Source organism: Trachurus japonicus, chromosome 12, assembly GCF_045865225.1.
Source record: "Trachurus japonicus isolate A0001 chromosome 12, Traja_1.0".
In the NCBI taxonomy this organism is placed as follows: Eukaryota; Metazoa; Chordata; class Actinopteri; order Carangiformes; family Carangidae; genus Trachurus; species Trachurus japonicus.
Window position 1 is genome coordinate 26,253,870 of NC_140918.1, and position 27,427 is coordinate 26,281,296.

The 27,427-nt window shown below is 40.6% G+C and overlaps 1 protein-coding gene across 1 annotated transcript in view; it reads left to right on the forward strand.

The window, feature by feature from the left end:
- The window catches only part of LOC146977625 (uncharacterized), a 119,238-nt gene that overhangs the window by 52,020 nt on the left and 39,791 nt on the right, over nucleotides 1–27,427 (forward strand). Inside the window, exons 7-23 of the mRNA XM_085793972.1 lie at nucleotides 2,825–3,526; nucleotides 4,687–4,731; nucleotides 5,121–5,240; nucleotides 10,759–10,797; nucleotides 10,891–10,944; nucleotides 11,041–11,094; nucleotides 16,145–16,252; nucleotides 16,370–16,423; nucleotides 17,182–17,235; nucleotides 17,933–17,977; nucleotides 18,448–18,501; nucleotides 18,702–18,746; nucleotides 18,836–18,889; nucleotides 20,006–20,050; nucleotides 20,142–20,195; nucleotides 20,302–20,346; nucleotides 20,620–20,673. Coding sequence (XP_085650098.1) covers nucleotides 2,825–3,526; nucleotides 4,687–4,731; nucleotides 5,121–5,240; nucleotides 10,759–10,797; nucleotides 10,891–10,944; nucleotides 11,041–11,094; nucleotides 16,145–16,252; nucleotides 16,370–16,423; nucleotides 17,182–17,235; nucleotides 17,933–17,977; nucleotides 18,448–18,501; nucleotides 18,702–18,746; nucleotides 18,836–18,889; nucleotides 20,006–20,050; nucleotides 20,142–20,195; nucleotides 20,302–20,346; nucleotides 20,620–20,673 — 1,626 coding nt within the window. The remainder of the gene's footprint in view (nucleotides 1–2,824; nucleotides 3,527–4,686; nucleotides 4,732–5,120; nucleotides 5,241–10,758; nucleotides 10,798–10,890; nucleotides 10,945–11,040; nucleotides 11,095–16,144; nucleotides 16,253–16,369; nucleotides 16,424–17,181; nucleotides 17,236–17,932; nucleotides 17,978–18,447; nucleotides 18,502–18,701; nucleotides 18,747–18,835; nucleotides 18,890–20,005; nucleotides 20,051–20,141; nucleotides 20,196–20,301; nucleotides 20,347–20,619; nucleotides 20,674–27,427) is intronic.

Here is a 27,427-nt window from a genome sequence, read left to right on the forward strand (position 1 = left end):
GTGACGTTCCGCTTTGGTCGCTCTGGTTTATAGTAAAGACATTGTTGTGGCTCACGAATGTACGCTGACCAGATGCAACACTTGTACACCTGCTTATTCCTAAAGTTGTCAAATCAGCCACACTCAGTGACTTTGACATTTCTGTGATTGTTGGAAGGTTTTTCTGAAACTGCTGATCTCTTGAGACTTTCACAAACAACAGTCTTTTAAATTTTTACTGAGTGTGGCGAGAAAAGCACCCAGTGAGAAGCAGAGCTGCAGACAGAAACCCCATGTTGCTGCTGTAGTAGCAGTACTTAAAATTCTTAGACAGCAAGATAAGTTTAAAATATACAGTAATATAACGTGGAGATGTTTTCATGGAGCATGTCTTTCTCCTGACTGACTGGCCAACGTGTTGTGGTTCTCCCGCTAAGTGTGGCCTGGGCTGGCGCTCACAGAGACATGTCACAGACTGGAGGGGAGATAAGCTGAGGGGAGCATGTTGACCAGAGCAGATCCAGTGTCAGCTTATCAACCAGGGCTGGCTGCCTGACTGCAGCCTTGGATAAGAAACAGAGAGAAAGGGCCTTTGTTTGGAACTGGGGCACTTTGTTTGGTCTCTTGCCTATCTCATTCCTTCACTGGCCCCTGTCATACCCAGCCAGCGCTCCACCACTGGCTGGGTTTCATTGCAGATACAGTATTTTAGACGGACTCTTCTAATGTTTCAGATTTGATGAATGAAAGCCAGGTTCAGCAGGGTATTTCTGCGTTGTGTCTGGGCATATCAGTCTTTCTGATAATACAATCAGACCATGCTCAATTGATTTTTGCCTTAACAAATGTCTGTAACCAAATAGGAAACCTGAGCTGACCGCTGTGGTAATTGCACTAATAGATAAAATGTGTATGATATAATTTCTCTTTTTACATTTTGTACACACATCTTATATACCTATACCTTAAGATCTCTGTGCTTTTACGGTGGACACTTTTGTGTAGTCCTGCAAGACCATGAATTTATGGCTCAAAAAAATCAGGCTGTTTAAGAGGTTAAACTAAATGTTAACTTGTTTAAAGTAGCTAGATATACATTACAGAACCAGCCAATAATAGAAAAATGGTTATTCAACTTCAAACAGTGCTGCACTTATGAGAGCTGATGAAAGATGTTGTCCATGTCCGCATGCATTTAACGTCATTTTCTTTTCTGTTCTGTTGTTTTCTGTGTACAAAACATAATTAAACAACACAGCAGGGTAGTGTGGTGTCATATGTCAGCTCTCTTAACTTGTATATTGTAAAATATGCTCCACTAAATTCTCTGAGCATGCACGCTGCTTCCCTGTCCTCCTCCTCTCCTCCTGCTCTCCATATGACTCGTAGCTCCACTTTAGTGCTCTTCACTTCAGCCCATTAGGGTCATCAAACCAGATTTACAGCCCTCAGGTCCCTTCCCCTCAAAGGCCTCTCTCCCTGTGCTGCTCTTCTCTGCACTCCAACATTTTATTGTGTTTTGCTGCGTTTGTGTCCGTGTGGCAGGGCGTGAGTACTTGTGTGTACTACTTTTTGTCCCTGTCACCCCTAGTAAAACCGCAGCGCCCCATTAAGCAGGGGGTTCATGAGACTCATTAATAAGACGTTCACAGTTTTGAAAACCCTGCTCTGATTTAAATGGAAGCACCTCCTCCAGAGGGGTAGATGAAAGAGAAGACTGTTGGTGTTAGATGTATTGAAGGGGGCTGAGAGCAAAGCTGTCCAAAGTACCAGAATAATATGGGGGGCTTTATGATGGCCTGATGTTTTGGAATTGAGCTTTGATATGATGCCAGGAAGGGAGTGCTCCCAGGTGCCTGCAGGGGCCATTCCACTGTCAGTTGCATAGTGGAGTCGAGTGTCTGCTCTAATTGGAGGTTTAGTTTAGTTTAGTTTATTTCATTCATTTATCGAGCATAAAAACAAAAAAATAAAACTCATTAAAAAATGACAATACTGTAACTCTTGAATGAAAGGGGGCAGAAAGAAGCAAACTTATATTGTCTACCCCTTGTTACAAAGAATTAATTCACAAATTAGATAATATACAAGGTGATTTGAAGTAAAGTAGAAAAAAAGTAGTAAAGTAGGTGATTTAAAGTAAAGTAGGAGCATTATGTCTTGTCTTGAACCACAACTCATGATATGTAAATCACTGTATGTTGACACTGGGTGGTGATAAGGAAGACGTCTCCCAGAGAGATGTTAAACTTGCACCATGCTTTGATGAAAATATTACATGATGAGGGAAGACAAAATGACACAGTTTACAGTACTGCGGATTGATTGAAAAAACAAGAGTAGTATCCAAAACACACCGCAACATGGGAAAGCATGATTCCATTAGATCTATGCAAACCAATGACACAATTTGTCTTGGAAAGAAATGAGACAGACTCAGGAGTGGCCTGCAGGTTTTGACAGCAGACAGGTCAGGGGTAACCGCTGAAGAGCTGAGAAGCTAATTGACTCGAAGGCAGATGAACCAACACCAGATGTCAATGAAAAGTTGATGACAGTTCTCAAGAAGGAAGATGATTGTGTGTACAGTGGTTTCTCTGTTTTTCTCAATTGTATTGTGAATCTCAGATTATTCCTTCTGTCTCTATAATCTCTTATCTTAAATCATTTGTACTTCACCATTCTACTCCTCAGACAAGCTGCCTTTACAAGTCCACCACAAAACATCCATAAGACATACCATTGAGCTATTGAGGTCTCAACATGATAGAAATTAGAAAACCACAAAGGGGTCATCTTGACTATTCTTGATTGATTCTCAAATTCTTGTTTTTTCTCCCGACAGAATGAGTTTATTCGCCGAGGGAGCTCTCGAGGGGATGGGACGCTGCTTACAGGACCCAACCGGAAAGGGTCAGTAGTTCGTGGGGATATCTTCGTAGTGGACGAGGACACTGACTTGTTAGATCCAACTTTCCAAACTGGAGGACAGGTGAACCCCCAGTGGAAGCCCCCGAGAAATGGCCCTAAAGGAAACCAAAAGGGAAAGCCTGAAGTTTCCTCTAAACATTTGGACGAGAATATTACCACAGAGAAGAAGACAGATTTGAGTGCTAGGACTTCATTGCTGTTCCCCGGAAAACCCTCCGATGACATAATTGAGCTTGACACCGGAAACACACCCAAGAAGCCCTCAGCAGGGTTTCCTCCACTTCCCAGGATCCCTTCAGATCCTAGAACATCCACAAACTCCAGCAAACTAAGGAAGAAGACAGATGATCCGGCCAGGACTGTCTCACCTCCACCTCATGTTGTTACTTCAGACCCGTCTGCACAGGCTGTAGTGGAGCAGGGGGAACGCAACACCACACAGAGCACCCCAGACTCGAATAATAGCTCCAAGCACAACGGTAAACAGCTGGACAGGGAACGCCCTGGAACTGTGACTATTGTATCCAGAGATGGTGATCTGGTCCGGAGCTCAGACGGCAAAACATACCGGCTCCAGAGAGGACCACCAGGCCGAATGGGCCCTCCAGGACAGGAAGTGAGTGGTCTTGTGGTGCCCTTGTTGATCCAATGCTATTGTTGTGATCTCTCACTTACTAAACAAGTGATTATCCAAGTGAGAAATTCTTGTTTTTGCATATTCCTTCATTGCTTTTTTGAGGATATTGATAGCCAAGCCAAGACTTGTTCCAGAACAAGTGAAGTTGATGTATCAGAGGTATCTGTTAGATGAGGGGTTTAGAAAAAGGGAGGAAGAACCTTGTGAATGAAACATCTGTTTATGCTTTCCAGCTTACAAGAGCTGTTCTCCATCAGCTGCCATCTGAATCTGATCAGCAGAGGTTACGCTGCTCAAACACATGTTGATCCACATGTCTTTGATGCTGCGATCTCAGCCCTCAGAACTGCATAGTGAACAAGTCTCAGCAGTTTGTCGTAGCATTACTCAATGTGACAATCTTAACCTCTGGCTGCCAAGTCATCTGGCTGGTGCCAGTGAGGAAAGTCATTTTATAAGAAGGTTTACCTGGTGTAAGAGGTGGGCAGGAACCCCAGGGTAGACAGAACCAGAACCAGACTGCACATCTGGTCCTGTCTGGGCCGTTTTCTGGAGTCACGCTGCCATAAAATGCACAGGATCACTCAGCACGATTACTGTGATTGGACCCGGCTGCAGGGAACATGAAGGAAGACCTGTTGGCTAACAACTCAGGTCTTGCTTGCTTAGCGTGTTGTAGTGTACAGCCGGCCTCTACAAGTGTTTTAGCAAACTCATTTTATTTGAATAAAAAGTACTTATCTACAAAATATTTTTTCTATACCATGGCCACAGAAAAAAAACTCTTTGCTGACTGGTAGGCAGGTGAGTTAAAATCATAAAGGGACGACCCAGGTAACAGTTTAAGCACTGTGCAAGTTGGAACTTAATAATTGCATTCAGCATCAATCCCTCTGGCTGCTCTTGCAAGACCTCACTCACTAAGATAAATCTTTTTTAAGTTTTAACATAACATCAAGGCATAAAGGATAATCCCATATCCCACCCTGAAAGAAACAGGTCACTGTTTTTGCCCACAGCCAGTAGTAGATACATAGATAGATTTCTACACACAACTTTTCACTGATAAATAATATTTGTCTCTTGAGGGATACTTCACGTGTTTTACAGCAGATAATTGTGTTGTTGTCTTCCCACAGGGCTGTCATGGTGAGCCTGGCCCACCTGGGTTTAAAGGTGATAAGGTAAAATAACTTTGTTTAAGACATTATAGCCTATGAACATGTGATAAATGAGTCTACTTGACTCTTCAGGGTTGAGGTGCAGTGTCCCATGTATGAGAAAAAGCATCCAAAGCCATTGTTGTAATGCTCAGTTTCCCATTTTAATACATACAGTTGTAAACTCCTGCCCCTTTCTCCATTATGCCTACATTTATATTATTAAGTGCATGAGCTTGAGTGCTGCAACAAATCACTCTTATGACGTAAAGCTGAAATCAGTGCTGTACTATAATAATAAGTATCCGCCCTTGTACAGTAAATGAGATCTCAAACTCAGTGGGCCTCTATCTGGTTAAATCCCATATAAATTGATTTGTCGTGCATAAATGTACCTTTTACTTTCGTGACAGGGTAAAACGGGCCCTGCAGGTCATTCAGGAAAGAGGGGAGAGCGAGGACCTCCTGGACCGCCAGGTTTACCAACCCTCTACCTGTGGAGGAACACTGCTGAGGAATGGGCTGCCTTCCAGGTAAGATGCTAATCACAGTGTCTTCATCATATTCGGTGCAAATATTTGCAGTATGTACAAGATTCCTCTGTTTGTGTAGAGTCTTTTATAATTTATAATAATTATAATTTGATATAATTTATTTGATTTGTTTGAATGGCTAGGAGGTATTGTTATTGTATAGATTAAATGTTTCCAGACAGCCAGTCTGGTTCAGTCCCATAACAAACTGTCATCCACTTCTGAACTTAATCCTAATTAGGGTTAAAGGGTCAGGGTTGAGTCCTGAATCAGCTGATCTCTGAACTGTGAGATTACACCTGCATGATTTGTTGCTGTCAGCCAAGCATGTAAGAAAAAGTGGACCTTTCACATGATCCTCCATGATATTTTACAGTTTAAGAACAAGAATGTCTGAACACGTAGAACCCATACTGTAGACTGTATATAACAATGGACCTAGCCTCTGTGATGTCACCCACAGCGTGATAAAGAGTCATTTTGAAGATGAGATTGGGCAAGACATTTAATGGACAAATACTTTATGGGAGTTACAATCTCAGAAACAATAGAATTGTCTATAATTTGATAAAAGTGTGATGTAGATTTTGCACATCAGAAGCATTTTCAGCTTTGGCCTCTTATTGCAATGCTGGTCTAGCATTTCCTCAGTGGTTCTGGACTAGAGGGTCTAGCACTAGACTTAGATATGTAATTTATCTCAATTTCAAACAGGTTTCCATTAGAAATGCGTCGGAAAATCCTCTCAGGATGAAGTGTTAAAGATATGGTGATCCCAAATTGAAATGTCATCAGCACAAAAATGTAATTAATCCCATACTTTGATTTGGGACTAAACAGCAGAATTGGTAAAACGTGTATTTAACACATGAAGAAATTCAAACTGACATGTCATGGTTTTCTCAAACTGTTACAGTACCATGCCAATTTGACATCTGCACTGCCCTGAGCACTGAGAACACATTACATCTTTAAAGTCCATCCATCACAGAGAAGTTACCAACGCTGCATTTTCTGAACTCTGAACAACTGTTTTATCTAAATCCTGCTGAGCTATCACATCCCTAAGCGTTGGCATCCCTAAAACATCTCACCCAGTTGAAGTGAAGATGGCTTTTCCTTCCTTCTCTCTCTGCCTAAGCATTTGTGTAATTCATTGTCAGTTACCTAAAAAACACATAAAATGTTCTTTGAGGCAAAGCCAGTTTCCTCAAAAAGGCCATGTCCTCTATCAACTCTCTGTAAAACCTTTGGCTCTGTACTGTAGTTATAGTGCTTGCAGGCTGTTGCTCTGTCCTCATCTGTTTAATATAGCTGCTGTGGACACAGCTGTTTGTCGTCCAGTGTGTCAGCATGATGAAGAATTGTCCGTCACTGAAAAAAGATGACAAAAGATAAAAGTCTGCTGGTAGTTTGCGGTGGCGATTTGTTACTTTGTGTGCTTTGAACTTGATGTCTCTCTAGGCTACAGAGGTCATTGTCATACCTTCACTCATTTGGAAGGTCAGGTTTGCTATTTAAACTGCAGGGGCCAACTCCGGACTTTGAGAGAGGCTAATGTTTCAGTTTAAGTTATGTTGTCACATTTCAGTGACCTGTCAAAAGAAAAAAAAGAAAGAACAACTTCATCATTTAAACCTTTTTTTGGGGGGGGGGGTTTGTCTCTTAGCTCAGTGTCAGTGTCTTACATTTCCCAATAGGGCTCAAATCTGACACCCTGCATTTTGTGATTATTTTGTTGAGTGACCAAAGTAAATTGGGAAACGCAAATGGGGAACCTTTCTCAGAGAAAACTTGGGATGCTGTAGTGGAAATAAAAAAAGAAATGAAGGTACCTCTTGTGCTCGACCAGCCTGATTCAATTTAAAGTCATCCATCGTATCCACTATTCAAAAGCCAAACTGGAGAAAATAGATCCTAATTTAGACAAGACTTGGATAGATGTCATTGGCTCCAGCAGACGGGACTTGCATGTTCTGGACCTGCTCTCTCACTGGGTAACTATTCTTGAATGTGTGTTTGAAACGACTGGCAGAAGTTTGAGGAGAAACGCTACGTTGGGATTCCAGCACATGATCACAACAACCAGCAAATATTGAATTAAAGAATATTATAGCATGTAGTAGTATTGGAGAGAAGATTTACATGAAACCCCACTCAGTCGTTTATTAATCTTGATAAAAATGCAAATAACCAGAGGTTTTCTGAGATGTTCTGCTCAGAGGTTTTATTCCACTTTTTGCCTCAGGAACTTATACTTTAGAAATAACCTGACTCTATGTGAAGGAATTTGTTATTTGAGAATTCATCTTTTCAGCTGTATCTCTTTACCTATTTATTGCATGTGATTATTTAATGTAATTTATTTCTCTCATTGGTAACTACATGATTACATTTTAAAATGGATCAGCTGGAAGTCTGTGTTGTGTCATTAATAACAGACATGTTGTGTATAGAGGTTTGAGTTGGTCTATTGTTGTTGTTGTGTTTAAAGCAGAAGTAAGCGATCCGTTCGTTTTGGCTAACTTCTTGTCAGCCGATGGAGTTAGCAGCCCCCGCCCTCGTCATGGATCTATTGGTCCTCATCCCTACGTCACCACATTCACGTGCATCCCTTGGCTGCACACACAGAGAGGACCGCCCCTTTATGCCGTTCTCTCTCCTCATTGGATAAAGGTTGTAGCATACAAGGAAGTATACAAGAAGTTTTCTCCTCGGTTTACAGCAGAGCAGAGTGACTGACAGACCCGTGTTCCGGACCAAACACTCTATCCACCTTATTCCTGGGGTCGTTACTGTAGAAACGGTTATGGGTGGAACTTCCGGTCAGCACCGGAAGTAGCGGTGAGCCATTGGCTAACAGCAGTGGTTGCTAGCGGTCTTCATTACTGTTAGCGGGTTATTTGAACGTTTTCACATTGTTTTCTGTTTTCTTAGTTAATTCGGTAGATGAGGTAATTCATGTGGTGATAATAGATCGGTTATTGATCCATGGTGGTGAGCCTCGTAATTAAAAAATCAGCTGAGTGAAGAGAGGGAGTAGCGCTGTTTGGTTGACCCGTCTGCAGCTTCTGGGGGCTGCGGGTGGAGGACTGGACTGTGTTGGACGAGTCAGACCAACAGGTCCGCTTGGACCGTGGCCACTCGGACCAACAGGTCCGCTCGTACAACGTAATCTGGGCAGGAGACCGAGAAGTGGACGGGGCTGAACCGGGAGAGAGGCAACCACTGGGCGTGTGCGTGTGTGTGTGTTGTGACAGGAGTGAGGGGGCGCGCCGCCCGTCACAGAGGAGAAATGCATTGTAATGAATGTAACAGCCCCCCCCTCGAGGTTATTGTTATTCTGACACATGAGTTAAATAACAGCTGTTTGAAACCACGCTGCGGTTCGTAATCGCGGTGCAGAAGAGTGAGTTTGGAGCTGACGAAAGGAGAGAAAAAAGAGAGTCGGTGGAAAATGCTCATTGATTAGAGAGACAGCGATCAGCTCCGCGGTGCTGACGAACCCGCTTTAATATGACAAACTATGACTGTGATTAAAAGAACCTAAACAAGTGGAGTAGAGCTGAGCTGTAACTGTGTAGTGGAGAAGGGGCAACAACACACGCTATGCGCACACACGCACACGCGCCATCGTCCCCTCAGATGCGGCTGCATCTCTCCAGGACACTGGTGTGTGTGAGTGTGAGAGAAATAAAAGCTGAAGTTGCTTGGGCAAACGTTGTTTGGTGTCACCCGCTGATTTGCATAGGTACATAAATATCTAGACCCCGAATCTATAAGACTATATGTATACAAATATGTATAAAAAATTGCGTGTATCATTTAGGGGTTTTTATATCCCTAAATGATACACGCAATTTTATGTTTACTGTTTCATTCCGTGTAAACGTTGTGTACACTGACCAGTGGCGAACCGTGGACCCAGACCCTGGGCCTTCAATAGGACCATCTAGCAATAAAAAATTTAACATAGCAATAGAAATAATAGCCAGGGCCTTGTCACATGGATGGTCGGCATATTACATGTTTCTTTGCCCTAACTGGCTTCACAACACACAAGGTGATTCTGGAAAAAGCTGGCTATCATGAATCACTTATTTTTAAAAAGAAAAAATGAAACAAGCAAATCACACATTCACTTATTTGTTTAGCTGGAATGAAAGTAAAATGTCAATCATGAGCTGTTCAACAACTAAAGATGTATTTTTGATAATGTTTTTTGTGTTTGTTTGAGCTTAGACACAGTTGAATTTCACTGTAGATTTAATATTTCTGCCAAAAGTGGCTATAAAACAAACACCTCCTGAGGTGACATGGGAAAAAGGCACAAGCTCTTTGTAAATGCTCAGCCATTTTTCACTGGCCTTAATGGCTATCAAACTACCGGTATAAAATTGTAGGTTTACACCAGGGGTCCCCAAACTTTTTGCAAAGCGGGCCAGATTTGGTGAGGTCAAAATGTGTGGGGGTCGAGTCGGCCGACCTTTCAGCCTGACATCCTTTGAACCATTAACATTAAATGCAAATTAACTATTTAATACTTTTTTTTCATTGTAAATGGAATATATTATATTATATTTTCAAAAATCAAAAATTGCACTTGAATAAAAATCACAACCAAAAACAAGAATAGACCCTGTCCTCTGTTAAGAAAAGATGCACTCAAATATAAAACCACGCACAACCAAAACAATAAATAAAATGGCTTATCAAGTCTCAACAAAACTGCACTTGAATAGATATTGACCGTGTCAGTAGATGAGGTGAGTAGTGATGTCGCTCTAAGACGGGGTGGTGGGGGTGTCAGCGGCGTGGAGCAGGTCTCTGTAGCAGCTCCGTGACACCGCCGGTGGAGGCTGTAGGGACGGGGGCGGGACTCGGGAGGCTCACGGCAGCACCGCTGCTCGGTGAAAACAGCAGTGATGACGTGCTTTCACGTCCGAGTCTCCAAACCAGAAACGTTTGTAGCAGTAACAGCACCGGAAAAACCGCTAGATTCAGACATTCATCTTGTTGTTGTTGTCACCGTGGCAAAGTGCCGTGTGTGTACGGAGGAAGGGAGGGGCGGGGGGAACGGGGGTGACACATCCAGCAGGAGGACAAACTATCCTGCGTTTAAATAACATGTCGAAAATATCTGCTTGACAACTCATGGAGCTGGAAGCAGCCCTAAATAAGTAACTACACTTTAACAACAAGCCCAAAAACCCGCAACCCACGACTACCAATATAAGCGACTTCACAGAAAAACAAGCCCAAAGTCACGTATAATAAGCGACTTTAAATTGGCCACTTTAAATTGAATCAGGCTTTTGGAGAAGGCCAGAGCACCCATGAAGGTGCAAGGAGAACTTGCTTCTCTCACCGAAAGTAGGTGGGGGGTGTGAGGCAACAATGCTAACCACCACTGTGCTGCACTGATGTCATTCACATCCACTTTATTTACTTTTGTGTCATTTTCTGTCTCTTAGTTCCTGCATCTGTAACTCATCCTGTGTATTCATTCTCCCTGTAGCAAACCAATTTCTACCAGCTGCTCCGTGCGGGTTGGCCTGTAAGTATGCTGTGACAATTAATAACCTCTCCTTAATGGAACTTAGTTTGTTTCTGTTGACCTGAGACTGGATTCTTCTTTGTGAGCTTGCAGAGTAAAGAAGGTCCTACAGGACCACCTGGAGAGGTGGGCAGGCCTGGCATGCAGGTTAGTGATGGGCTTCATCCACAACTTTGAAGGTAGAAAATTTATTCAGTGTTGATTCAGCCTCAGTTTATAAACGATCTGTGTGTTCTCTCTCAGGGGCCACCTGGTGAACCTGGGGACCGTGGGCAACCAGGGATTCCAGGAGAGATGGTAAACTTATCAATTAATACTTGGTGCAGGAATTATGTCAACAGCTATTTGATGGACTGCTTAGAAAAAATGTGATCTATACATTCAGGATCCCAAGGGAGTAAAACTAATGCCTTATGTATGATCCTCTAATCCAGGGCTGCCCAATTTGGGGATTGGCCTGCGACCGGTTAGTTTTTAATTTTTGAAATTTTCCCACTGTATGTTGCATGTATGACTCCAACCACTAGGTGGAGTCAAACACAGCTCCGAGCTCCAAGAGCTTTAGCACCGGCAACAGTATCACCCTTGCCGAGAGCTTTAGAACTTTCTCCAGTGCTCTGGCGAGCTCTGGAGAGGAGGCTGCTGGCCGGCCGCGTGGCCCAGCCCAGGGCACTCGTGTGGGTGAGAGGAGCAGGGAGACTGGGCATGAGGCCACAACAAATTCACATATTAGAAATAGGCTTTGCTCAGGGTACCAGGCTAACATTTTTCACTAGGAGAACACACAACTTTTAGGGGCGCACACTTGTAAGTCGACTTGCAAAGCAAGTATTCGCAATACTCATACATTCACCTGCCCAAATATGACAAATATCAGCTTTTTTGAGTCTCCCCTTCCATGTTTCACCACCGTTACAAAATAAAAATTGAGGCAAATTTACTGGTTGCACATGTGCAAGTAGATGACAAATTTTCTTGAACTGTCCCAAATTTTAGTAGCCTCGTAAACCAGCCGCTCCCGGAAATGCATTTCATTTCTGAGGGAGAGTCTGGCCTCGTTTGGCCTGAAACCCTCAGAAGGCCGAGCCAATCAGCGTTGCCGCTGTGATTGACACAGCACGTTGGCCAATCAGGGACCGACTGGTGCAAAGCCCCGTCACTACACCAACTTGCTGATTGGCTGAATGGGGTTGTCTGTCAACGCTACTACTCCCGCCCAGCTCCCGCCCACCCCAAACACTTACAGGGGGAATGAGGCCAGACTCTCCCGAGATAAGAAATGAAATGCATTTCCGCGAGAGGCTGGTTTACGAGGCTAAAATTTTAGGGGCAAAATGCCTCTATTTAGGGGCAGTCTGGAAGCCTGATTTAACAGTGAAATGCAGTAATCAACAGTATTTCAAAATTACTTTGAGTGTTTATTTTGCACAATTAGCCTATGTTATAGGCATATTTAATTTAATGCACTGCAACATGAATGCTTAGTTTTGGCCCATGACGCTCCACCACGATCATTTTTGGCCTTTGAGAAGCATTTGGGCACCTCTGCTCTAATCCCTCGAGTCAGTGGTTTTACTTATTCCATGAAATGTATGCAAAATGTCTTCCAAGTCAAGATTATGACTTGTTATGATTTTGGTCACAGTGAATAACAAATTCACAAGCCTCCACTGCTGCCGTTGTGTCTTGATTTAATACCTCTGTCATGCCAAAACTTGGTTGCATTACAGTTGATGAAACAGTGAAAAATAAAAACATTTTTATGGCTGTGTCATCACTTCAAAAGGAAATGTTGTACAGTATATGTTCTATTTCAGTCTGATTAAATTTCGCGTGGCTGCAACTTTGCTGAATGCTGCATTGGTCAGTGCCACAGAGTGCATTGAACGTTGAACGTCAAATTTAAGTGTAATGTACTGTAGCTACAGCAGTGTGTGGTTAAAAGAAGTGGGTGCTGTCTGTATATGAAACCCTCTATGATGTAACCATTCCCAAATTGAGAGAATAAGCAATCAAAGTTTTATTGCTATATGAGTTTCCATATTTCTTTCTATTTTGAACAGACTAAGTCATAGGCCTAGTTGATCAAGTTTTCCTAATTTATATAGTGTAATTTTATAAGTTTCACATTCTCTCACCGAGGCCTCTCTTACTCTGCTGTAGTGTCGAGTTACATAAGATTTAAAAAGGACTGATGTAATTTGTTTGGGTGAACAAGTTGTAAAGGTGGAGGTAATTTAAGCTGTGGTACATCCATCTCAACAACCATCTCAAAATACATAAACATGAGTCCTGCAAGTCCAGTGTGACCGTATGGAAACTGAAAGCCTGGTGCCAGTATTGTGTGAGGTCTCAAGTCTGGTAATGAGTTGGTACTAAGGACCAAACACTGAGGTTAGGGATAGGATAGTTGGAAACACTCAATCGCCTGTACAACAGCCCCTGGTGACTGTTCACATGGTACTCAGACAGCTTCACATTATAGTGTTGTATAGTTAACTGTACACATAAATGAATGTACTTTTTCCCTTTAGCCTCAACTCAATAATTAAAAGTAAAAACATGTTTTAAATATCAAAAACTTAGATCTTGCAATTGAAAATGTATTCAGAGCCTGAATTTTAGCACTTTCTAGGAGTCTCTTTACCAGAAGATTTGATTCTTCTTGGGGAAGTCTCTACAATCTTTACACCCTTGGATTTGAGCAGTTTATCCCATTCTTCCTGGCAGTGTCTATGGACTGTCACCTTCAAGGACAGTCAGACTGGTCCTGAACCCTGCAAGGACCTCTCTGCTGAACTGCACTCATCCTTCCTCCATTCAGACCAGTGTTCCTGTCTCTGCCAGTTAGATCCTCACAGAGCATACAGTACAGTAGCACTGCCACCACCATGTGAGCAGTGTAGAGCTTTGTGGAAATGTCAGTGTCAGAGTGTAACTCATTCTCTCTGTGGCTAAGTTGGGTTGTGAACTCTGCGCCAACTTGGCCTACATTTTATTGTCGGTCAGTGAATGTGACTTTGTGTGACTCCCGTCCAATACAACAGGGAAAATAAGTATTGAGCGTGTCAATAGACTTGCATGGTGAGCATGCATAGTGAAAATAGAAAAAGCACGCACATCCCTAAGTCTAAACGCTGGGTGCCGGACAACACAAGTAAATCATAAGAAAAAGGAAAGTCCGCACACCAACAACAGCTTCAGAGCAATAATTTATTATCACCAAAAAGGGAGTGTAACGTTTCAGGTTAGAGGAAGAGAGGAAGGGTTTCTAACCCGAAACGTTACACTCCCTTTTTAGTGATAATAAATTATTGCTCTGGAGCTGTTGTTGGTGTGCGGACTTTCCTTTTTCTTATAGAAGCCATGGTGGTTAAAAGCCTTACTCATTGTTTTTTTTATACCTGGCTGTACCTGCTAATTGCAGGTCTCTCTAAAGATCTCTGTCAGTGGTCCTTTGTTCTTGGACAACTCTTCTTAGTATTCTTTTGACTCAGAATCAGAAATCAGTCAGAAATCTTGTGGCCACGCAATGTTGTACTTTTTAGTTCTGGATAATGGCACTAACGGATAAAATGATGCATTCAGACACGTCTGTGTCCGATGCCATCAGTTTGTTCTGCAACATAAGTTTCTGAAGATCTTGAGAAGCTCTTTGCTTTTTCCCATCATGAGATGCCTCTTGTGTGACCTTGGTGATGAGAAACCATTTTATGGGCGTCAATTTGGACTAAACAGCTGATATTACTTTGCACTGTAGGGGGCAGGATTACTTTCTAAATACTGATAGACTCCAGCTGTTTCTTGGCTTTCTAAACCTTTTTGCACCTCATTTCTTCATGCGTTCAATACTTATTCCCTGTGTCATTTCACTTTATTACGAATTACTTAATTTATGGACATAAATGTTTGGATTTCTTTGTATGTGTGGGGTGTATATTTGGGTTGTTGCCGACATCTGGTCAATATTTCAATAGCTCTATTAGAAATTTATTTTCTGAGAAAAATGTTGACATGTTCAATACTTATTTTCCCCGCTGTATATGGTGCGTTCAGTCCAGTGGGCCAGAGCCACATGAGAAATCATGAAGCCAGACACACTAGAACTCCCCTTTTTTCCCACACATTTTGATTTTCATAATGCAATGTATTTATTCATGTTTGTTTTTTAGATTTCCATTATCTCATCTAATGTATAATATTACTGTAATTTCCCAGCTTGAGATCAATAAAATATATCTATCTATATGACAATCCTACTGTCCAAGGCCCTCCTGCCCAGTCATCCAGTTTGTTTGGTCAACTCTAGGAAGAGTCCTGTTGGCTCTAAACTTCTTCCATTTCACAATCATCGAGGGCTCAGAGCTCCTGGGATCACTCACAGCTTTAGAAACGGTTTATACCCTCTCCCTCTGATCTATGCCTCATCACAAAGTGTTATTGTGGAGGTTCGTGAAGAGTTCATTCTTGTTTGGTTTTGTCATGACATGCAGTTTGAATTGTGGGACTTTATATGCACAAGTGCGTGTGTCTCTCTAAACTATAAATTAGATTCTAGCGGAATTCCAGTCACAGCTCAAGGATAATTAAAGCAAACTGGATGCACTAAAATTAGCTCCACAGAAAAAAAGTCTGAACAACAATATTTTTGTTTGTTGTGAGTGTCATGGATAATAATGGCAATTTGCGAACACTTAGTTTCAGCTTCTCAGATGTGAACAATGGCTGCTTTACTCATTTTTATATCATTGTAATAAACAGTGAGTTTTGGACTGTTTTGGACTGTTGCTTGTACACAACAGAATATGTGAAGATACTGTAACATGTTTGGCTCTGGGCATTACATGATTGCTCAATCGCTGAAGTGGGTAAGAGGGGAAACTATGGCAGTTGAACAATAGTTTAAAAACTGATTCATCATGCCAGTCTCCACATGTATAACTCCATATCCATCATTGCAAAATATATGATTGTCCAGTGCCAGCACAGGTGGTTTAGCTGTTCATTATGAATCTGTTCACATTTCCCACCTGTTTTCAGGCAGAGTTACTGCAGACAACAGTCTCCTACACACTGTTGTTGCTCAGGTGATGCCCTGCATGTGTGATGAATAGCTCTGCAGAGTGGTGGAGAGGCGTCAGTGTCTTCAGAGTGCAGACATGTAATTTATGATGTAACCATCAGGGTGGAAAGCTTGCACACAGCCAGTTTTTATATCCCCATTCTGTTTTTCTTTTTCATCTGTTTGTTCTACTTGTTGGTATGTGTTCATGTTGACTCACAGGCTGATAGAGTAGCAGTCAGTATCCATAGCGGCCCACCTCTGATGATTTATGTTACCTGACAGGGTGAGCGGGGTCCCAGAGGTCCTCCAGGACGAGCTGGTGCCCCAGGGAGAGACGGTGAAAATGGAGAGGATGGTCAGCCCGGGTCAACTGGTGCTCCTGGATCTCAGGTGGGCCCATTCTGTGTAGAAGACAGAACACTGTCTAGAATAAGTGTGTTACAGCGAGTTCATTATGTGTTGTTTCACCTGTTTAAATCATTCCATCTTGTCTCTAATTGACATCAGGGCCCCTGGGGTTACAGGGGAGAACGAGGGACCAAGGGGGAAAAAGGTGATGAGGTGAGGAATAAAACAGCACAGCTGTTTTTGTGGGCAAGAAACGTCAGCACCATTTAAACCTTTGATTTACTGTTGTGAAATTAAACATGTGTGGAGTGAAGAACACGTTGCACCCTATAATGCATATTCCTATATGCTTTTAACCACTATGCATTTATTCAGCACTTGTGTTTTCACTGTTATTGTTTATTAGTGGTAGTGGTTGTGGTAATACAGTATTTATCAGGTAACACTTGTCGAAACCAGATTCAACTGTTTGGTCTAATTACATACTTAGTAACTTTGAGGAATTTTTCAAATATTATATTCTACTAAATATGTTTTTCAATTAATTGAAGCTGTAATTTAATTTAATGTTTTATTGGCCACTATGGGGCACTGTGGAGAAAGAAGCTGGAGTTTATTTCTGTTTGATTAACTTAATAGCAAGTTTGTCAATAAACCATTATCTGCAGAGCAGCATTAGCTTTACTGTTTACCAGGTAGGTACACACAACAAAAAGTAAAATTAAACATCCACCTTCCTTACAGCTCTGGTTTTGCTCTTCCTCTGATTCTTCTGCTAGTTCCTCATTTGATGATTGGGCAAAGTTACTGTAAGAGTGAATTGCTAGACAGGCCATTGTAGAATAAAGAGGAAATGGAATACATTCATTGATCTATTTAAGTGGTGTCAGTTGTGAATCAATGCTTGTGTGAATAGGATAAGGGTAAAAAAAACAAACTTGCAGAAAGTTGTCTTTTCTCTTCCACAACAGGGTCTCATTGGCCTTAAGGGGCCAAAAGGGGAGATTGGTGAACCTGGGGAGAAGGTACTGTGATGCATTTATTTATCATCCATCATCCAACAATGTTTAAGTTTTAAATTTTTCCATCGGGAGCTTGTTTGTAACCAAAGAATTTCCCTTCGGGGATCAATAAAGTTATTCTGATTCTGAGTTAAAATTAAAGTAGACTATGTGATTTATACACAGTGGTACAAAATTGAAATGAATGACCTCTGGTGTTCTGTGGCTTACTGTTATGAAGTATGGAGATGATGATTTTTAGATGGCCTTAAAACAGACAGACCATGCAGCCTGTAGCTTTTGATTTAAATAACATCAGACAAGAGATGTGTAGTATTGCTTGTGGTCTAATACCTACAACTCAGCCATGCTCCATGGTTTTTCTGCTGTCTGTGGATGATCTGCAGGAACTTTTTATCCTTCCTTCCCTTTATCCCTTCTGACGACCACCAATACCTTATTTCAAATGTTATTTCTGGAAATTATTTCATCTTTACAAAGGTCTTTACAGTCTGAGATAAGTTACACCCATTAATGTAACGCTTAATAGAACACTAGTTAACAGACACAGCGTCGTCTCAGTTATGTTGTACAATATATCAGCTCTCACAGAATGACTCGTCAATCAAATTACTTGGTCCAAAAAAAATGTTAAGTAAATGATTATTTCTCTTCGTGAACAATTCAATAAGTTGAATGATCATGTTCTGTCTTTGTTTAGGGCTCAACTGGTTTACCTGGCCCACCAGGTCTTGTTGGACCACCAGTAAGTATCTCTCCTGTTACGGCGTCTTTTTCAATGTGAAGCAAAAGAGAAATTTGACATTCTGTTCATAACCATTGGTAAAGTAGGTGCATTATAAGCTATGAACATTTTCCCTTTGAATTTACACATATGTTTAATATGAAAGTTGCATTATGTGGACGGACAATGTGCCGGATATCATATGTCCTTGTAGATACTGGTATAAAATAAGAGAAAAAAAAAACGAATTTACCTTTTGTGGGAAAAAACATCAGCTTTTGAATCCATTTGAACTCCAAAGCTGTCTCTGAACTTTGAGGTCTGGGCGGTGAAGCACTCATTTTCACTGTAGTCTTTTCCCAGGTTTATTCTGACTCTATGTGGCATCAAGAGTGTTTCACAGTTTTCTGTGTTATGAATACAGCACATTTTAATGACTTATTTTCATTGATTTGACATTGAATACAGTACATCTTTTATTTTCTCTGCAGGGATCTCAAGGGGTCCGAGGTGGTTACGGGCTAGAGGGACCACCTGGGCCAGACGTAAGTGATGGGCTTTCCAGAAATAAAGAAAGATGGATAGAAAACATTCTGTGCATTCTTTGCTGCTGTAGCATTTTGGGACAGTAATGTGCATGAAGGATGATACTTCATATATCTTATATTTTATTCACATGTGCACTGAAAATGTGAACTGATGAACTGTGAGAGCATTCATGCTATTACTTTCCTGTTGTCACTAGGGGGAGAGTGGGCTGGACGGCCCCCCAGGTCTGCTAGGGCCAACGGTAAGAGGACAGATGCTAAATTGTCTATTTGTCTATTAGTGCCAATTATTAATAATTATACTTATTATTTACTGTTCTGCGTGACACAGGGTGCACCTGGAGCTACGGGACGTGTTGGCGCTCAAGGGGTTAATGGCTCAAGGGTAGGATCACACTAAACACTTCCACTGAGGGGGGGGGGGGGATTAAAAGTACAGGGAAGTTCCCAAGGATTCCTGGGAGCAAGAGCTTGGGCCTACACTGCCCGATGATTATTGACAACAAGTTTTACGGTTGGTTCACTCCTCTTCAATCTGTGCGAGGCACGGCCTCCTACAGTGTAAAGTTGTACACAAAGTTCATTACACCAATTTGAGGCTATCTCGGATTTATCCCAATGTAATTGATTCATGTACTAGGTGCAAACAATCTCCAGCCGACCATTCCCATATGTTTTGGTTTTGTCCCAAACTTGCCACATTTTGGTCTGAAATCTTTAATACTCTTAGCACAGCATATAACACTTCTATATCTCCTGATCCTCTCTTGGCCCTATTTGGTTCCGTCCTGCAGCCTCTTGCCTCTAAGGTTATGTGTGCTGTTCTTGCCTTTGCCACCCTGTTGGCCAGGTGACTCATACTTCTTAATTGGAAACTCCCTCAACCTCCATCTCACAGTATGGGTGAAAGAAGTGCTACTGTCCATTAAACTTGAAAAGCTTAGATTTTCCCTCAATGGTTCCATTTTGAAAAGACTTGGAAACCTCTCTTAAATGATATTGAATCTTTGACACCTCTGCCTGATTGTGACGACTGAGCTATTTATTTATTTATTTATTTAAATTTCATTTATTTTATTTTATTATTGTTGTTTTTTTAAAACATTTTTATTTAATTTGCTTGTCTACTTTATCATTTTCCTTATTCATGTATTTGTTGTATGTATTCTGTACTGTTTACATGTTGTTATTGGATTCATAGAACTGTTCACCTTTGAGTGGGTTGGGATTGTGGGAGGGATAAAAAACGGGGAAAAATGATAGAATGGAAGTCTGTACTGACATGTTGCTACCTGTGGAATTGCTTCCAATAAAGAAAGTCATTAAAAAAAAGTACAGGGAAGTTTCCAGAGAAAAAGACATTTCTGCCATTGGATGGATTATGGACATATACATCAAAAATGATATTCAATTATTTTTCTGTTAAGTGAGAAATGTTGGATGGATGAATGCTGGCAGATATTTTGGTTTAAATGACAAATGACTGTTAAATGTCTTTCAGGGGGATTTGGGACCTGCTGGCAGCGCTGGTCCCACAGGCCCACAGGTATGCATTTAGTTTGATTGTAATTATGCTGCAGCTCCTCCATTTCTTTTTTGTGTGACATAGTATGTTGCCGTCTTTTTCTTCCAACTAGGGGCCTCCGGGTTTAGATGGGCAGATCGGACCTCCTGGACTCAGAGGGCCCCAAGTGAGTACAGTTCAAGACAAGACTATTAATGGAGACTGATGATTCATTGAGCTGCTTTGTATTCAGGAACTACAGGGGGTTAAAGTCAAACTGTGCATCTGAACAGGGACATCCAGGACTGACCGGCGCTCCTGGTCCTAAAGGAGATCTTGTGAGTTTGTTTTCATCATTTTATTTTGTATTTTGAGATTTTTGATCCAGTTAATTTCAGTTGGAATAAACTGGACAAATAATTGAAGTAACAGGGGAAAACAAACCACCACATGTCTAATCAGACATGTAAACCTAATTGTGCATGATGAGGAGCCTATGATAGTGTATCAACACATGCAGTTCAGACCTGACCATTTAAACAGAGAATAAACAGCATCTCACCACTGATCTACTGTTGGTTTTGTTTGTTTTTCTTTTGTTTTCTCACCAGGGGCCCGTGGGACCTATGGGTGCCCGGGGGGATCCTGGCTTTGAGGGGCCCATGGTGAGTAGCACTCGTACATATTCACCAGGGTATTACATCATGGCAGTCCTACATGCAGGTTCACTATACAGCACTAAGGAGGAAGCATGTGAACCCATGGGAATTATCTGTTTTTCTGTAGTAATTGATCATAAATGCAGCGTTTCCGTTTGTCACAACCCAGCTCAAGGCTGGACTAATGAGAGAAGACCAAACATGAGTTGTACCTAAAAATATGTTTATTATATACACAACTAAAAGGAAACTAATCTAAAGACAAACAAAAGTAAACCTAACATGGGCCGTCGAGTGGCGCAGCAGGTTGAGCAGGCGCCCCATATGTAGAGGCTACAGTCCTCACTCCAGGTGCCGTCTGAGTTGCCGTGGTGCAGCGTGTGTGAGATGTTGAGCATATCTGACTGTAACCACAGAAATGTCCTGGGTTTCGCTCTTACCCACAAAATTACATGAGTCTCTGCATGCACAGTGGTAACACTCTGCACCATTCACCACCAAAAGTAAAGTCTCACGTTGCTGGAAACACCAAAGTGTGATCAGATCTCATCAGATCTTCATCCAAGCCACAATCACATACAAACACAATGTAGTAATACCATATAATTATAATCTTTGGTGTTTTCAGTGAACACATCCATCACATTCACAGTGCTAATGGAACTCTTGGACCTGATAACAGGCCAATCCTTCTTTGACACCAATAACATGAAACAATCTGTTGATCAGACCTGCAGCACTCTTCCTACAGAGCTGCATACACATTCTCAGGATGTCTGATGTGTGAGCAGCTCTGTTCAGGTCACTCCACAGCATCTCTTCAAGATTAAAGTCTGGGTCACTCCACCTTATTTGGACCTTGTTTTTTGAACTTGTTCCCTGTCGATTTACTTTGATGTTTTGGGTCTTTGTCCTGCTGCATCACACAACCTCTACTAATCCACAGCTGGTGGACAGCCACTCTGACATCATCCTGTGAGAGACCTTGATAAACCAGGGATTTAATTTTCTCCTTGATGTTAAGGTTCAAATCAGGGGCAAAAAGATTTTGGTCTTGTGATGTGATGTTCACAAATAATTCTGTGGTGTGGAGATGTAAAGTCCTCTTATCTGTTTTCTAACTTCATATCAATGCTATTGACTGAGACTGTTTCACAGCTCATACTGGAAATGCTTGATTTGTGTTTTGTTATAGACTATATTAAACTATACTAAATGAATGGTGTTGCCACTGTGTGTGTGTGTGTGTGTGTGTGTGTGTGTGTGTGTGTGTGTGTGTGTGTGTGTGTGTGTGTGTGTGTGTGTGTGTGTGTGCACTGTTGTTCCTATCTAAGAGGGGACATCGGCGTCGTTACACATTCACCAACAGGGGACCAAGCAGCCAACAGGGGACTTTTTTTAGGTCCCCTGTTGGACATGCTTTAAATCAACTTAAAATCATGTGAAAAACCTTCTGGTTAATTTTTTTTAACTTTAGCCAAGAGGGGACCTGAGTGTGTGTGTGTGTAAAATACCATATTCAGCAGTGCCCCGGCAGGCTGGAGCAGGGGTTTTAACGACTCATTCACACACGTCGTTTCTTACACTCCTCCATAGTGTGAACGACTTGCAGCCCCGGCAGCCTTTCAGACTGTAGAGAGGCTATCAAACAGGCTCCTTAGTGAACAAACCAGTACCTTGAAACATAATTTGTTATTCTTTGTAACAAAATATAAAGGTTCCGTTTTCATGGATGTCTTAAGTTTAAACTCAACACTGTATTAGGTATAATAGAAATTTTAAAATATTGAAAAAATTGATCACCCATAACAAAATTTTAAATAAAATGGTCATTTAGATCATTTCTGTTGAATTCTGATTAAACATTAAAAATAATTGGCCTTGTTATTGTTGCTTGTCCAGTTTTTTTAAGCACAGGGTTTCAATTTTACAATATACATGTGTTCTCAATCTGTATAGGAATTATTAGTTGACTTACATTGCAGAAAAAGGTCCACACTTGGTTTATATGGAATGACAGGGGTCCACTGTTGGTTGATGCATAATGACACACGATCCCACTTAGTTAGCATGGAGTGACATACACACTCCATCATGTATGAATAAGAAAGAAATAAGCAAAAGTGATAGTTTTTAAGAGAAAACTTTCATCAAAACTTAAAACAAACATTTCTAATAAAGTAGCACCAATAATGTTGTAATATTTTTTTTTACTGTAGGGTGTACTACTGCAACACACATTTCTACAGTCTATTCATTTTTTAATAGAGGGTTTTAGGATTTAGGGTAATCTTAATGTACTTGCATCATAAATCTGTATTCATAAGGATGTATTTTATTTACAGAAAACTCAATGGCAACCTATGATGATATATTATGTAGAAGTAAACCATCAAAGAGTAACTGATATTAAAGTATTGGCACGGCAATTTGTTATCTTTGACAAACTGATGATCTCCCAAACCCTCTGTATTTTCCCCAGAGATACAAGGGATAATTCATTGAGAGGATTAATCTCACAAAGTCCCTATTTTAAACTATTGCCAGACACATTTCTACAGTCTATTAATTTTTCACTGTACTGGTGTTTTATACTACTTAACTGCATTGTTGTCATGGGAAAATACTTAAACTACTCACAGTTTGACATGGCCTGATGGCTCAGAGCCACAAAAAGTTACTTTTTGGCCACGTACATCTCATATAGATGAAGCTCTGTTGGGGCCACATATGGTCAGACTTTTACTTTTTAAATGCATGTGATTTCAATTAATTTTAATGTATTTGCGTCATAAATCTGTATAGGAATGATTCGTTGATTTACGTTTTAGAAAAAGGTCCACACTTGGTTTATATGGAATGACAGGGGTCCACTGTTGGTTGGTGCATAATGATACAAGTGCCCACTTAGTTAGCATGGAGTGAAATACACACTCCATCATGTATGAATAAGAAAGAAATAAGCATAAGTGATCATCCGTAAGAGAAATTTTTCATCAAAACTGAACACAAACATTTCTAATAAAGTAGCACCAATAATGTTGTAATTATTTTTTAAATGTAGGGTGTACTACTGCAACACACATTTCTACAGTCTATTCATTTTTTAATAGAGGGTTTTAGGATTTAGGGTAATCTTAATGTACTTGCATCATAAATCTGTATTCATAGGGATGTATTTTATTTACTGTTTTATATTACAGAAAACTCAATGGCAACCTATGATGATATATTATGTAGAAATAAACCATCAAAGAGTAACTGATATTCAAGTATTGGCACGGCAATTTGTTATCTTTGGGGAAAATACAGAGGGTTTGGGAGATCATCAGTTTGTCAGAGATAGAAGGGATAATTCATTGAGAGGATTAATCTCACAAAGTCCCTATGTTAAATTATTGCCAGACACATTTCTACAGTCTATTAATTTTTCACTGTACTGGTGTTTTATACTACTTAACAGCATTGGTGTCATGGGAAAATACTTAAACTACTCACAGTTTGACATGGCCTGATGGCTCAGAGCCACAAAAAGTTACTTTTTGGCCACGTACATCTCATATAGATGAAGCTCTGTTGGGGCCACCTATGGTCAGACTTTTACTTTTTAAATACATGTGATTTCAATTAATTTTAATGTATTTGCGTCATAAATCTGTATAGGAATTATTCGTTGATTTACGTTTTAGAAAAAGGTCCACACTTGGTTTATATGGAATGACAGGGGTCCACTGTTGGTTGGTGCATAATGATACAAGTGCCCACTTAGTTAGCATGGAGTGAAATACACACTCCACACAGACACACAAACACATGCAAACACACATATTTCAACTTAAGTAGCACTGGTAAAGTTGTAATTGTAGTTTTGTTTTTAAACATGGGGTTAGGGTTAGTTACTGTGAAAACTCAATGGCAACCTATCATGATACTTAAGGGAATATTTCAGTTATTGACATTCATGGATCAACAATAAAACATGTATGGGAAAATAAAAGAGGAGCTGGGGGGTCATCAGTTTGTCTGAGATACAAGGGATAATTCTTCTAGAGGATGGATTAACCTCAAAAGCTCAAAACTTTCATCAAAACTTAATACAAACAATTATAATGAAGTAGCAACGGTAATGTTGTGTTTTTTTATGTAGGGTGTACTGTGAAAACTCAATGGCAACCTACGATGATATATTATGTACAAGTAAACCATCAAAGAGGTACTGATATACGACAATTTGATATGGGAAAATACAGAGGGAATGGGGGATCATCAGTTTGTCAGAGATACAAGGGATAATTCATTGAGAGGATCCCTATGTTAAACTATTGCCACACACATTCACACAGTCAAAATGTTTTTAAACTGCCACGACCACGGGAAAGCCATCCATGTGTTGCAGTAATCAGTTCTAGATTGGACTATTGCAATGCACTTTATGTTGGCGTCTCCCAGTCTTCGCTCAGTCGCCTCCAACTTGTCCAAAACGCTGCTGCCTGTCTTTTAACTAACACTAATAGACGTGAGCACATTACTCCTGTTCTTAACTCCCTTCACTGGTTCTCTGTCCCTTACAGAATTGATTTTAAACTTTTAATGTTTGTTTTTAAAGCACTTAACGGCCTGGCCCCACTGTATTTATCTGAGCTACTTTATTGGAAATGTTTGTGTTAAGTTTTGATGAAAAATTTCTCTTAAGGATGAACACTTTTGCTTATTTCTTTCTTATTCATACATGATGGAGTGTGCATTTCACTCCACGTACTTACATTCAAAACAGACTGACTGAAACATGGGTACATGCAATATACAGTCACAGAGCATTTTTATGAGCTACCATTCTCTGCCAGAAATGTTGTCTGGGAACAACATCTTACTTAACATGGCACAAGAAATTAGGATTCATCATATTGTCAGAGATACAAGAGATAAGGCATTGTGTGGATGGAATAACCCCAAATAGCTCAATGTTGAACTGCTGCAACACAACTAAAAAAAGTTAACAGTGGTGTGGACCGTGTCTGAGGAATATAGTTCTTGCTGTGTCCTAATTGTCCTTTACAAGGCTTTGTAAGGATTTGCATGTGTTTTTATATTTATGCGTTCCTTTGTTTCCCTTGACTTTCTAAATACCTTTTAATGAGTAGTTTAACAGGGGGGGTTTTGGGGTTATTCCGTCCACACACTGACATATTCCCTGTATCCATGACAATCTGATGAATCCTAATTTCTTATTCCAAGTTAATTGTTGTTCTCAGACAGCATTACTACTAGCAGACAATGGTGGCTCATATAAAGGCCCTGTCACAGAATATTATAACAGGTAATTACACACCTTCACAAAACTCATCAAAGAACTGACAATTCTTTAGACAAAATGGAATATTGCTGGTACACCTACTCTTTACAGTTGCCACAGAAGTTGAGTCACCAAAGGCCATAGGTGCGTATGTAGCACATGGCCAACCTAAGACCTGGGACGGTCTGATTTGGATATAAGATATTGGCTGAAAGAAGGTAGAAACTCTGAAGCCCAACCTGAAAATACCTAACGACCATCGTCAGCTACGACAAACCATCCCCCACACTGCCCACACTCAAGGACTGACACAGGTCATCTGGCACTCACTCCGCTCTCACTCCATTCACTCACTTCTCAGATCCCAGTTCAACAACTCTACCTTAAAGTTAGGATCTGTGAAATACATGAGTGCTGTTGACTTAACTACTTCAATGTAGAGGAATGTTTTGTGCCCACATAGACTGAAACCCCATTAAAAATGTTCAACTCTACTTAGAAAACTGTGTGTAAATGTAATGAAGTCGCATTGCTTACTTCAACATGCACAAGGTTATACCTAGATAATAAGGAATATACACACTTGTGTTTAGCTGGGTACTGAAACGAAAGAAAATCATTAGGAAACAACCAAAATAGATAACAAATTAATTACTTAAAAATATAAATAAATTAGATAACGTTTTACCATCTTCTGAACACAATTAATTGAATTTGTTTATAATCCACTTCAGATGCTATGAATAAGGTAATATGGGATTGTTGAATGTACAATCCACACATCCTGAAAGCAACCAGACCCATTTCTGCTGAGCACCAGTGTGAACTGAATACAGCTTTTATTGTGTACTTCCCACTTAATGTAAACTCTCTGATCCTGTGCCAATCCTGTACCTTTTGACAACTTTAAATTAGGTTTCAATTTATACACCAATTTCATCTATAGATGTGTATGACTATGTGATACAGTGTGTAATATACTAGTGTGTAAAAAAAACACAAATTTAGTTTTAGTTTTCTTTTTTGTTGGGGACCAAAAATATTCAGACAGGTATACATGAACTCCAGTAGAGCTAATAGTTTGGTAAGTAAAAATGTGTGTTGCAGTAGTTCAACAGTGGGTATTTTGGAGTTATTCCATCCACTATAGCTGATTTATCCCCTGTATCTCTGGAAATCTGATTATACCTAATTTCAGACAACATTTCTATTGGCACACAATGGTAGACCATATAAAGGCTGACAAAATATTATACTGATCACAAGGCATCACACACCTTTACAAAACTCATCAAAGACTTGACAAGGTGGATTATTGCTGGGACACCCACTCTTTACAGTTGCCACAGAAGTCCATAGGTGTGTAGCACATGGCCAACCTAGGACTGGGGAATTCCATTGTCTGTTAGTCTGATTTGGATGTAAGATCTTGGCTGAAGGATGTTAGTCTTTTCCAGGTTGCCCTTC